Genomic DNA, 12,611 nt, shown 5'->3' on the forward strand with positions numbered 1-12,611 from the left:
CTGGCCAAAGAGGCTGTTTCCCCAGCGGGAGGGATGTCAGCCTGGCCAGGCAGGTTTGTCCCCAGGGTGCTCTAAGGCCACTGAAGTCCCTCTGATGGTCAAAGTTTGCTCAGTCGCTTTACTCTCCCGTTTCCTCGAGAACAGAAGAGACCTGAGCGAGTGCGGGAGCGTAAAGCAGAGCCTCGCCTGCAGACAGGCTCAGGGGAGCCCTTCCCAGCCGAACCGCCTCCGGGGTGGGGAAGGTTGAGGAGCCCTGAGCCCTCCCCGTGCCGCCCATTGGCCACGGAGGGTTTGCTGGGGCGCTGGTGGGCTCCTCGCCTTTCCTCCCAGGGATGAAGCGTGTGAGGGCAGAGGGAGACCCCCCCCCAAAACAGCCTGCCTTTCATCTGTCAAAAACTGGCCTTTGGAAAGCACATGGCCACAGCTCCATCTTGTGACTGAACTCTCCTAGCTTGGGAAAAACGAGCGGTGCTGCCCAAATCCCATGAAGGACCTGGTTTCTCGGCATGGTGTTTTCCCCTGCAGGCACCCCAACCTTGGTTTGCTTTGTCTTTCCCCACTTTAAATCTCAAGATGCCCTCAGCAACCGCAACCTCTCCTCGGGCTTCCACACACGGTGCAGGCAAAATCAGAGCTGTACAGCTAAAATAAAACGCCTGCCCGTCCTTTCTGGAGGTAAGCTTTTGCAGGAACTGCTTTAAGAGCTGTGTGTGCAAAAGCGAGAGTGAGAGGGGAGGTTTCAGTTCCCGCCTGGCAGAGCCCCAAGCGCAGCGTGAGAAGCCGATGCAGCCCTGCCTGTAGCATGGAGAAGGGCCTTGTGCTCGAGCGCAGCGACCCAGCCTGGACCGAGAGCAAAACCAGCCCCTGCCTGGGCTTGCTCTACCTGGATAACTCTCCTGGGAGCTTAGCGAGCATGTTTCATGTACCAATTACCCAGGTGGGACCTCATGTCTTCCACAGATCATACCAGTGCCGCCACATTTGCATCCCTTGCCAGAATTAAACCTCATGGTAGAAACGTGCATTTCTAGGATTAAACTTCCCTCTCTACTAGCCAAGTGCTTTACACTTATTCTGCACATGTGCTTTAACTGTTCAAATGCAAGCAATAGCTTTGGCGTTTTTGATAACATAAAAGCCGTAAGAGAAGGCTGGAAGGCCAAGTATGCTGCCGGGACCAAGGGGTTTTTCGATAAGATCTGGCAGCATTTTGTCATCCACCATCCGTAGCACACGGCCATTCAGCTCAATAGACCTGCAGAGGGACAGAGAGACTGTTTGGGCAGATGTGCTCTGTTTGCCATCGAGCACAAACAGCTCTGGGCCCAAGTGTAAACACAAACCCAGCCCAAAGCCAAACTAAACTTCCCTTGCGGCTGTATGTGCATACAGACACAGAGCATCTGCTGCGCTCCCTCTGCAAGGGCTCCTTTAGAGTCGTAGCACAAGCAAGTTTAAAAGTACACGTTTCTTACTCTTCTAGTGAGGTTAACAGCAGAACAGGCTTCGAAAAGTACAAATTGTAATTAATTTCTCTCATACAAATATTAAGATGTCTTCTATACCCACAGAGCAGATCCCACCTGTGCCAATGCATTAGTGGTAACAACAAAAGAAACCATACAAAGCCTGGGCACATTGCTGTAAGTCAGGAGCCAGCACTTGGGAAAGCAACATACCCATGCTTGTGCAAAAAGAAAAGGACTTTAGCAGCTGGTCCAGCGCCCTGAAGCCTGCTAGGAAAAAGCCTCCCGGTTAACATCAGACAAGTGTGCTCGTACCTTAGCAAGTTTTCAGCAGCCTGATTTTAGGAGACCTGATTTAACAGAAGTCAGACCTTACTGAAAAAAAAACACCCAGATGACTGAATGGTAACCTACCCGCCCCGCCTTGCAGATCGAACAAGGTGAGGTTTTAGAGGCCATCTAACTCTACTCACAGTCCTTTCTATGGAGACAGGAGGAACTGCACGCTTACCTGGAAAGTAAATTCTCTTTGCCATGAGGCAGTAAGAGGTACTGATCCACATGCTTGCTCGATAAGTAATTCGGTAGCTGCAAATGTTGGGTAACATTGTAGAGGTTTAAGGCAAACAGCGTCACGTCCCCTTCTCTGTACTTTGGGCTGCAAGGCAAGAGAAGATGGTGGTGGGGATCAGGAGAGAAAGAGGTTCATAGAAATAACGTGTGTCCTCGCGCTGTCCCAAATGGCTTTTGTTGGCCTGGGGGTGGCTGTGGGCTCAGTTTCTGGGATATCTTGCCCTTTCTGGAGGCTTACTGGAGGGTGCTTGTGCAGTGGAGGTAGACGCGGAGCTTCTTCTCGTCGGCTCCCTCCAGGCCGACCTGCAGCACCTTGGTACCCATCAGCTTCTTGTAGAGCAGCGAGAGCCAGTAGTCCTGGGGGGCACAAAACCACACGTAAGCACTTGGGTACATGCCAGGTATTCCACACCATGCTTAACGTAACGTTCATTTTGCTGGTAATTTCAGGGTTTTTTTTCACCGTAATTTTTTGCTTTACCAAGTTTTTCACCATGTCTATTTAAACTCCCACAAACAGCATAGCTAAAGAGAAAACCCTGCCTCCAAGCTGCAGAGCAGCTGTGTTTACAGGGTGGCTTAGAGTCCTCTTCCCCATTTCGTGCAAATCTGGGAGCTCTTTCTGTGAGGGAGAGATTGTTTGAATTTTGTAAACACCCTTCTGCAGGGTACAGAGCTGGGGCTGAACCCCCAGGGGATGAGCTGCCCTTCCTGCAGGAAAGCTAGTGCACAATCCACGGGCGCAAGGCCGGGAAAGAAGTCCCTGACAATTTTTATGCCTTTCACTAACATCGTGCTTTTGAACAGGTCTCAGGATTAATTTCTGAATGCCAGTCAAGAGTAAATCCTCTGACACCCCAGGACAATGCCCGAGAGCAGGGTGATGCCCAGTGCAGACTCATTTTTTCCAGGTGTGCTTTTTCTTGCATCTTGACCACTACTTTTCTTCTGTGAAGTCTGTGACCATACCAAAGGGAGCACATGGTCTGTGCAGATGTGTCTGGGGACTAGGAGGCCACAGGCAGGCTGCATTTTGCAGCACCGCCTCTTTGAGCGCAGCCCCATGGGGAGGATGTGCTCCAGCTGGCGGGTTTCAGAGGGCTTCTCCCAGCTCATCTGGCTGGCTGGCTTTGAGGTTTTCCTAGAAGGAAAACTGTCGTGTTTCTCTCCTGACTCACCACGAGCCCGGGGAAGTGACTTTTCCTATCAGCCTGCATGCTCAGCCCCTCTGCAAGGAGGTGCAGCCTGCTGACACTGCTCTGCTTCTTCATTTCCACGCTAAGTAAAACCGATGGACCCGGGTTTGGATTTCCCTGCCTCTAAAGCATCATTAGCTTGATTAGCATCTGTACTGCCTGTAGGTGAGGAAAAAGGCAGATCCTTTCAGTCCAAATTAATTCTATTTTAGAAGAGGGAATAAAAAGCCCAAAGCAACAAGCCTGACAATGCAGCCCCTGGCACAGGGACCAGCTGAACAGGCAGGACAGAAAAACCCCAGTATGCTGGGTTTCTTCTCAGAGGGTCTCTACGAGCCTGTGAAAAACACAACTTGGAAGCAGAAAAATGAGAGGAAAGCTAAAAAGAAGGATGCTGTCCTCTCACCCCAAGGTGAGTGCTACTAGCACAAAGAAACATGCTGTACATGCAAGAACAACGCATCGTTCAAATAATGATGTGTCAGCAGAATTTCCTAATGAATCCAATGATACTAAATGCATGTTTTCATTTAATTATCCTTCAACCACTACTAAGGGCTAAATATGCTCATGACCTAAGAAAAGGTTGAGTCTTGACTTCACATGGGTTTGGTTTTCACTCAGGATATAATTTATTATAAAGTATCACTTCCGTTTAAAAGCTACTCATTACGCAGCTGAGGAGTACTCAAACCAAAACAGTCCACCCAGAAAAGCCTTGTGAACTCTAGAACTGTCTGCATACAAATCAGAGCATCATGTCCCAAGAAATCAGTCTCTGCTGTGCTGAAGACTAGCTGCATCCCTGCAGTTGCAGTAAATATCTCGTATTTATATATATATATATAAAATACATGAACCCATAATGAAGCCTGCAACTATCCTACAAAACCTGTTGCTATCTTGCATTGTTAAAATAGCTGACTTGTATCTCCACATCCAGCGTTGCCTGTGCAGAATTACCTGCAGCATTCAGAGGGTGTTAGCAGGGTTGCATACATACCGGCAAAGGCTCAAAGTTGGCATCCACCAGGTGGTAGCTCCCTGCCCCAAAGAAAACCTGTCTCATCACCACGTCAATCCCCTTCCTGGCCGAAAGCCCGAGTTTGTCCAACCACCTGCCAAAAAAAATGTGGCAAACAACATGCAGATGAAATTGCTGACCTCAACTGTACACCGTTGCCCCTCTCCAACCAGCTCGGGAAGTAGGAAAGCAGGAATTAGAGCATGATGCTGGCTTCCCTAAAATCACACAACTAACTTCAATTCAAGTCTTGCACTGATTACCTTAAAAAATAATTTCAGACTACCTCTGGAGGTCCAAGCTGGTGGGAACAATTGCTCCACTCCCCTGTTTGCAGGTGGTGTAAACCAGGGGTGGCAGTGGATGCTCCTGAATTGGCCAAGGGCCTGAAGGCTGAGAGAAATCATCACACCAAAGACTAGGTTGCCTGCCATTACCAGGCTTTGACTTGTTGACCCACAGACCCCGATGAAAAGATCATCCTGGCTTACAGAAGGGGAAAAAATACATTGCAGCCATGGTTTTGGTTAATTTTCAAAGTGTGAACCACACATTCCCATGCAGTTTTATCTCCCTGAACCTACAGACTGATCAAAGTGCTAAGAAAAGCCTGAATTCTTTTATTCCAACAAAATGCTACAACTAAAGTCCTTGGAGAAAACTATTTTCATGACTAAATTTCCCTTTGGTTAGTTATTTCAGGGTAGCCAAAGGATGACATTGGAAAAGGACCCATCTCCTGAATGACTTAAATCCTCACAAAAGAAAGGAGTTAGCATTGCAGATCTGAGGGCAGAAATAAAACTTTCTCATGCTTCTTGTCCCCCATTTCCCATAGGAATCTGCTATTACCAGGCCCTACATCCAACCTCAGGCATGGGAAGCACACAGGGAGTGGTGGGAGGGTTACCATCCCAAACCTACCCATTGCCTGTGCTCCCCGGGAAGCCCGAGGGAGACATTCCTTCTGTGGGGCATGCACACAACCCCCTTCAGCTGCTAAAATGTGTAATTTCCCCACACCTGTGACACAGCACTCACATGAAGCCAGCAACATAAGTGTTGGACAGCTTGGGAGCTCCCCCTCCATAGGCAGAGCTTGTCTCTCCCAGCCAGACCTTCTTGTCGGGCACGGTCCCATCAACAATCTGGCCAGTGTGGCGTAGGGAAGAAGAGAAAGAAGCAACAGTTACGTTTTTTGGCTACTGAAATAACAGGCAATCAACATTTTGTGCTTTACCAAATGCCTATGTATGATGTTTGCATTTAAGGGATAACACCAACTTAGGTGGGATGTCACAGAAATTTTGATCAAAAGGACTTAGAGGCAGATTTACATTCCCCCCCCCCTTCAAAAAATCACATGTACGCATGTAGAACAAGGCAAACATCACTAAAAGCCAGGTCCTGTAAGTCTTCTTGTGCTGACTAGTGGTATACTCTAAGTTATACTGTACTCATGATCAAAAAATACAAAGAAACCGGTGTGGGTGGGTGGGTAGGTGTGACCATAAATTACATCCTGAGTAATGACTACATCAGTAAATGAGAACGCTGTAGGTTCATGATGTATCTGGCACCATGCTTGCTGCATGACAAACTATAAGAGCTCATTTATTATGAGTATTGTTGATTTATTTTTTTTTTTAATTTACAGTGACAGCAGCACCCAAGTTTTGATGATCCCTGTTTATTGCTAGTGAGAAATTGTACTTTATTCCACATTCTCTGCTAACCCCCTGGAAACTGAACATGGGAATGATTGAACAGGACAAGGCACCTCCAGGACTTCTTGTACAGCTGTGGGAAAGGTATCCAGCACTTCAGGGCTCAGGAAATCCTCCCTTGTTGCACTTCGTCCGTTCACATAGTAACTGGAAATGGAAAAAAAAAAAAATCCCACAGCCAAAATTAAGGAAAAATACCACCATTGGTACAAAACACCACCAGAAGTACTCAGTTGCTTGATACATTTATCCACAGCACTATTTTTCTGTCTGGTTCTTTTTCTTTTTTTTTTTTGTTTGTTTTCCAAATATGTAGGTATGTTGTTTGTATTTAAGGGTCTATCAGGTATCCCGATGGAGGCAGGATATCACAGAAATTTTGATCAAGTAGTAGGGGGTTTTCGCGCGTACTCATTTAGAACATGGAAAACATAACTGAATAAGTGCCAGCTTCTGTAAATCTTCTCTTGCTGAGGAGCCTGACACTCCTATGTAATTACTTTACTGTATCAAGTCATATATTAAAAATATCAGACCCCAGCTTCTGCCCCTCCGTCGGCGTATTTTGGCCATCTGGAGGGGAACAGGATGGAGGCATCCCTACAGGATGAAAGTTGCCCTCCACCATGAGCAGAAGAGCTTTTAAGTCTGGTTTGTCCAAAAAAAGAATGGGAAATTGGGATCCCTGTGGTTTTTGCATTTCATCACGCTATCACTCAGTCCTACCAGAAGCAGTAGCTGAAGTCTTCCAGCCACAAGAGGAAGCTAAAACCCAATAATCCTAAATTAGTAAAGAAAATAGCACATGCCCATTTAAAGCGAAGGCAGTCACAGGGCAAGAACAGCCCAGGAAGGACAGAGGACATGTTTTATGCCTTGCTAGCAGCTCAAAATACACAGATAAGTCATATATGTATACATACGTATATAGCATAAGAACATGCATCTTTTCCCACTATTACCTGACTGCTGCATGTCACCGTGCTGTATTCGACTCCGGAAAGAAAACCACCTTTATCTGGAAATCACTTTCAAACGTGGAATTCACAGCAGGTGCCCTGGGGCCAACTTACCCCACTGCCAACCCGAGCACTTCAAAATTGCATCTGTAAGCCGCGGCACAAGAGTGAAGGGCTGGGACTGTGCTGGTGCTGTCTGCACTGCAGGTGGGATCTGAAGGCGAGTTACCCCCAGCCCAAACTGACTCGGAGAGCAAACTTACGGGAGCAGGAGAAGCTGCTAGCACTTTGCCATGGGTAAGGACCAGACAGACCTGCAGGGCTTTTTGTTTATATCAAACAGACATAAATAGAGAAAAAAGGCAGCATGTAACACATCAGCTAACAAGACTTCTGCTGCATTTTTGACAAGGAGTTGAGTGCATTTGCCAGCATGGTCATCAGTGACTCCCTGAATTTGTTTTTAGGGAGTGAAGCTTTCACTCAAGCAGATTCAGCCTTTCTAATGCCAAGGAGAGCACCAATGCTGGGGGTACTGACCGCGTTTCAAAGCCCAGGCACCCCTGGGTTCTTTAAAACCTTACGTTAAAAACCTTCTACTCCTGCAGAAATTCCGCAGAGGCGTCTCTGCCGAGTAAGTATGAGCTATCTTCTTTGCCTTTGATATGACACCTCCTTCTTCCCATGGAAAAGTGCGTTTTATTTGCAAGCGTTGGCAACTTGGAGCTTTGAGACAACCGGGACAGCTGCTCAGATCTCACCGGCTTTTGGTACTTGTTGAAACGTGGCAAATGCTCCGCCGCTGCAGAAACTCTCCTCGTGCGGGGGAGAGCCGTGACCTACCCCCTATCTCCTGAGAAATAAAGCTGCTGTGGCAGCTTTTTCTCCACATACCACTTCTGTTTTTCTCAGTGCACATATTTACCAAGCAAAATGACCGCCTTGCACACATCACACTCCCCGCTGCTGTGCTTCTGTTAGAAACCCCCGCCACTGCTTTACGACCTCTGCACCAAGTGGCCTCTTTGGGGACCTGCATTTCTGTAATGCGCCCCCTTGATTCATCTCTTACTCTGAGCAGAGGAGTTTGCAGAGAGACACCCGAGGAACCGCTGAAAGGGGTATTTCACCCCCTCCCTCCTGCTGAGGTGTTCAAATTGACGTTTTGCAAAGAAAAGCGGTGACGAACAGAGCGCCGCTGGTATCCGAGCGGTACTTACTGGTGCCACGTGACAGAGTCGATCACCTTCCCTCCCGATTTCAGGAAGCTGCAAGCAGAGGGGATGCAGTGGAGAGCGGGGGGTTAATGGGTACCGGTCATGGCCCCCCCACGAGCGAGCTGCCTCACACAGCCTTCCCCTCTCCTCCCCGGCTGGCGGTAGCGACGGCAAACTGCTTTGGGGCCACGCTTGCGATGGATTTTAAACAGGTTTTGGACAGCCCGGCTGCCTCAGCAGGTTGCTAGGAGGATGAATTAACACCTGTGTAACACACAGAGATTTCTAGGGTGAAAAGCCCGTGTTAACACAGCACTAGAGCCAGCGCTCAACTGGAAGGCGTGCGGATCGCTGAAGTACTGCTAGCGTCTTAGTTTCAACCGGCTGAGTGTTTAAGCCTTGAGCTCATGCATGCAGGTAAGCTTTCAGTCATCCCCAGTCAAGGAAAAAAAACCTTCTGTGTTTCTAATTTAAGGAAGAATGCAGAAAATTAGTTCTCAAATAGATTGGATGTATCCATTTGTACATCCTTACTATTGATTTGGAGCAGAAAATCCTTACAACCCTGGCCAGATACCTCCTCATGCCCCCTGCACCTGGGTGCAGACAAGCCACTGCTATCCACACCTGCCCACCCGGGGGGGTGCCCCCGGGGCCCCACACCCCTACCTTCTCAGCAGCCTCTGCGTGTGCTTTCGGGGCTGCCCGACGTCGGGACCATAGAGCTTCGCATGCCGGTAGAGGGTATAGTTACTCAGAAGTTGGCGTAGGTGAATAAAATCCTGCCCCAGCTGGAAGCCGTCAATGTAGATACCAGATTTCTTCCTGAAGCTATTGGGCTCTGGGGAAGACATGCGCACATCAGCACCCTGCTCTAGTTTTGGGGCACAAAATAGGGCAGCTCATTCCACGCGGGGAGCACCAATCCCTTATGGCTTCACGAGATCTGGCACAGTATGGGTGAGATATCCGAAGGCGATGAGCATGAAACTGAAAGCCCAGGTGACACCACATGCTGCTCTCCAGCACTGTCCCAGCCAGTCCCCATAGGTGACATCCCGCACCTTGCAAGGTGTCATTCACCTCGTCTCAGAGCCTTGGTAGGAGCAGCAAAATCATCTCAATTTGCTCATTCACTGGGCCTTCTGTGAAATCCCTCCTTGCAAATTAAGACCTTAATGTTTCCCAATAAAACACCACCTTGCCTTTATAGGCCGTCATCCAAAACATCCAAAATTACCAGCCCATACCCTGCGGGGGTACTTTTCCAGGTGACTGCTGGCCTGGCCCACAAGTAGGCTTTGCACTCACCGTTTCCAAGCTCCCAGGAGATGTTGTACCTCCGCGAGGCACAGTAGTCCAGCAGCGCCTGGGCGTTTGAGCTGTCCCACTGCAAGCCATCTTTCCGCAGCAAGGCGTTGAGCCCGAAGATCAGGTGAAACCCCGAGCAGTTTGCAAAGCTGTAGAGAATATCCAGCGTATTTCCTGTGCGGAGGAGAAAGGGGGGATGTTCATCTCAAGGTTACGCCGTGCTAGTTGAGCTCTGGCCAAGCAACAATCTTTACTGCCTGTATTTATTTAGCCTGGTGCTGCAGATGCGCCAAGCTCTCCCAGACGGACAGAAGAGCCCAGACCTTACTACACACCACCCTGCAAGGTGTTGAGATCCTCCCAACTCCTGCAGCAACTGAATACGATTAAATACAAGGTGGCAGACAGCAGAAAAAGATTTCTTAGAAACATTTCACCCACTTTGAAAAATTTTCATTTTCAGTGGTTTCAGCTCCTAACAGCCTATGACCCTTTTACCGTGGGGCAGAGATTTGCAGCCCCCTGGTTATAAACCCTAGCAGAAAAATCCAAGATCGAAGTCTTACTTGTAATGGTGGTGTTTCTGTACTTTTTCCGGTTATGCTCTGCAAGAATCAGCTTCTCCTGGCTGGGCCACTGGGCCAACAGTAGCTTTTCAACAGCAGCAAAGGCAGGGCTCGAGCCACAAGACCCTGTAGGGCAGAAGAAGAAGTTAAGTCCTCATCTTCACGGCCAGGGTCCAGTATGCAAAGGGCTGCATCCCTCAGGAGGAAGCACAAATGCTTGGTGCTGGGCTGAGCGCCAGTCGTGCGCTTCTGTGGAACGCACCCCTTTCACAATGTTAACCACATAGGAAAAAGGGGGCTGGCTTGATGCATAAATATGTATTTTATATGTAACGTATATTTCCCAATTTAAAGTGAAGGAGATGGGGGGGTGGGGGAAGACGGAGCTGTGCTTCTGGAGGCTGGTATCATGGCAGTCACACTCCAATAAACAATTCTCGCTGGAGCAGCATCCGGAAACCCTGGTTGCAGCAAGCTGACAAAGCACGGACCGCAGTGCCCGAGGAGCAGATAAGCCGTCCCGGCGTGCGGCGGCAGGGCAGGGTCCGTGGCCCGCCTTGCTGGGGGCAGATACAGGGCAATGCTTCCTGCGCTGCCCATCTCGTGCAGGGGAAAGCGCCGACTGCCCCCCGCGGCCCCAGCGGCAATGCTGGCAGGAGTCATAAGATGCTTTTTTTTCAAAGCTCATGTTCTTTCTCAGCAGGCAAACCAGGAACAAGCCATAACCAGAGAGGAAGGCACAAGCTGGAGTCACAGTTACCCAGAAAGGAGGCAGCCCCTCAGCAAAGCGGTACGGGGGGAAAAGTACCGCTCGACTTCAGAACTGAGCATCACCAGGTGTACAGCGATTGCGCTGTACGACTGCGCTGTTGCGCTACGTACCACAGGAATAGATGGGAATTTTTTCATCTAAAACACCTCTAGAAGGGCTTATGCACTTTTGCTAAGTTTAAAGAGGAAACGGACTTTAATGCAGTGGGAAACCTCGTGCACCAGGACCAAGCTCGAGCAGTTGGCAGTGGGCCGGTGGGTTTGCACTTGCCCTACTGCAGCAAGGGAAGGGCAAGGCTGCGCCCCCAGCCTAGCTCTGGCTTTGGCCAAGATAGAGAAAATGGATGCTCTGTTCTCACCAGATTATTTCTTCCATCTGTTACTTAATTTTCGTAATGAAACCACGACTTTTGAGCTGACCTTGACTGCCTCCCAGGTGGTGAGGGAGCTCCCAAGGCTGCTGCGGGGTGGCAAAGGGAGAGTCCCAGCAGGTGCTGGGGTGGACAAGAGGTCCCCTGCGCCCCTCCTCGCTTTCCCACAGCTGGCACATTTCCCCCCACAGACTGTGCTGAAGGTCCACAGACCTCCTCTCCATGGAGGAGAGCAATGCTGATCCCCAGCACTGCTGCTCGTGCCCTTGTGTCATCCCCAGCCTGCATCAAAGCCACCTCCTAAACCCAGGATGGTTTTGAGTCTAACACAGTGATGCCCATTTTACCTTGCTGGGCCTGAAGTTCCCAGAGGGCTTTTTCCTCCAAAGTTGAATCCTTGTTGGGATCAAAGATGAGAAAATCTGTCTTGGTGCCACCAAACCTCAGGAATCCTGGGGACAGGGCCGTCGCCAGGGCACGCAGTTTTGGATTGCTGAGGAAGGGATGTCAAGAAACAGAAGAAACAATATATTTGTGCAGACTATGGCTTTGATATACAGGCTAAACATGGCAAGTGCTTGGAAGGACGTGGTGCAACAGAGACACTGCTGGCCGAGTGGGCCAGGAGAGCTTCGGGGAGGCAGCGAGGGGAGGACGTGCTCCGGGAAACATGCTCACGGACAGGGAGTCAAATCCTGGGGGCAAAGTAAGGCAATACTTCAAAACAGGTGTTTTTTTGTCCTAAACATCCTTCTCCCCCTAGATGTTTTGATTTTGTTTCTACCAAACTAACAAACCAGTCCCACGAGAAGGTGGACGTAAAATCAGCTTTGCACCATCAGTCCCAATTTCCATCAGTGACAGCCAAAGCGATCGCTTTTGTACCCAAGAGAGATTAAGAGTCCGTGCTAGGACAAGCATTAGCGTTAGCGAAAGCGGGTTCATGAAATAACCTAAGCTCTGCCTCTGCAACCTGCGCACGATGTGCAGCACGGACACCCGGCCTTCGCTGGGGGAAACCGCGAGGCACGGGAGGATGCCGGGAGGACGCCGGGCGCACGAGCGCTATCTGCTCGGTGGTGACACACAAGCAGATTAGAGGCCACCAAGTACTTCCCGCTCCTGGTGGTGGCGGGGGAACCCCAAGGCGAGCTGTTTGGGCTGGAGACCTGAGCGCTCTCTAGTAAAGCTGGTGTCACCTTTCTCCCCACCTTGGTGAGGAGGAAAAGATGAACCTGGTGGGAGGAGGGAAATCAGGACTGGAGAAATATTGTGGGGCTGAAAAATGGGATCAGGCAGATGAAAGAATTAAGACAGCTTCTGAAAAAGGTAAAATCAAAAGGAATGGAGTAAGAAAAAAAATAGAGCAAAAGCAGGGAAGAAAAGGCAAGAGAGAGGGAAGAGCCAAAAGAACAGGCAGGGAACACCAT

General features: G+C 49.4%; 1 protein-coding gene across 1 annotated transcript; it reads right to left on the bottom strand.

The window, feature by feature from the left end:
• Nucleotides 1-632: 632 nt before the first annotated feature.
• Nucleotides 633-11,685, bottom strand: HPSE (heparanase; the record flags this gene model as incomplete). The annotated part of the gene is made up of 11 exons (XM_035895561.1): nt 633-1,255; nt 1,978-2,124; nt 2,278-2,396; nt 4,239-4,353; nt 5,301-5,407; nt 6,040-6,133; nt 8,166-8,213; nt 8,832-9,003; nt 9,474-9,647; nt 10,040-10,165; nt 11,529-11,685. Coding segments are annotated over 11 exons (1,419 nt in total), but the record flags the coding sequence as incomplete, so codon positions are not given.
• Nucleotides 11,686-12,611: the final 926 nt, after the last annotated feature.

The sequence above is a fragment of the Egretta garzetta genome, unplaced genomic scaffold, assembly GCF_000687185.1.
Source record: "Egretta garzetta isolate BGI_Z169 unplaced genomic scaffold, ASM68718v1 scaffold615, whole genome shotgun sequence".
Classification (NCBI taxonomy): domain Eukaryota; kingdom Metazoa; phylum Chordata; class Aves; order Pelecaniformes; family Ardeidae; genus Egretta; species Egretta garzetta.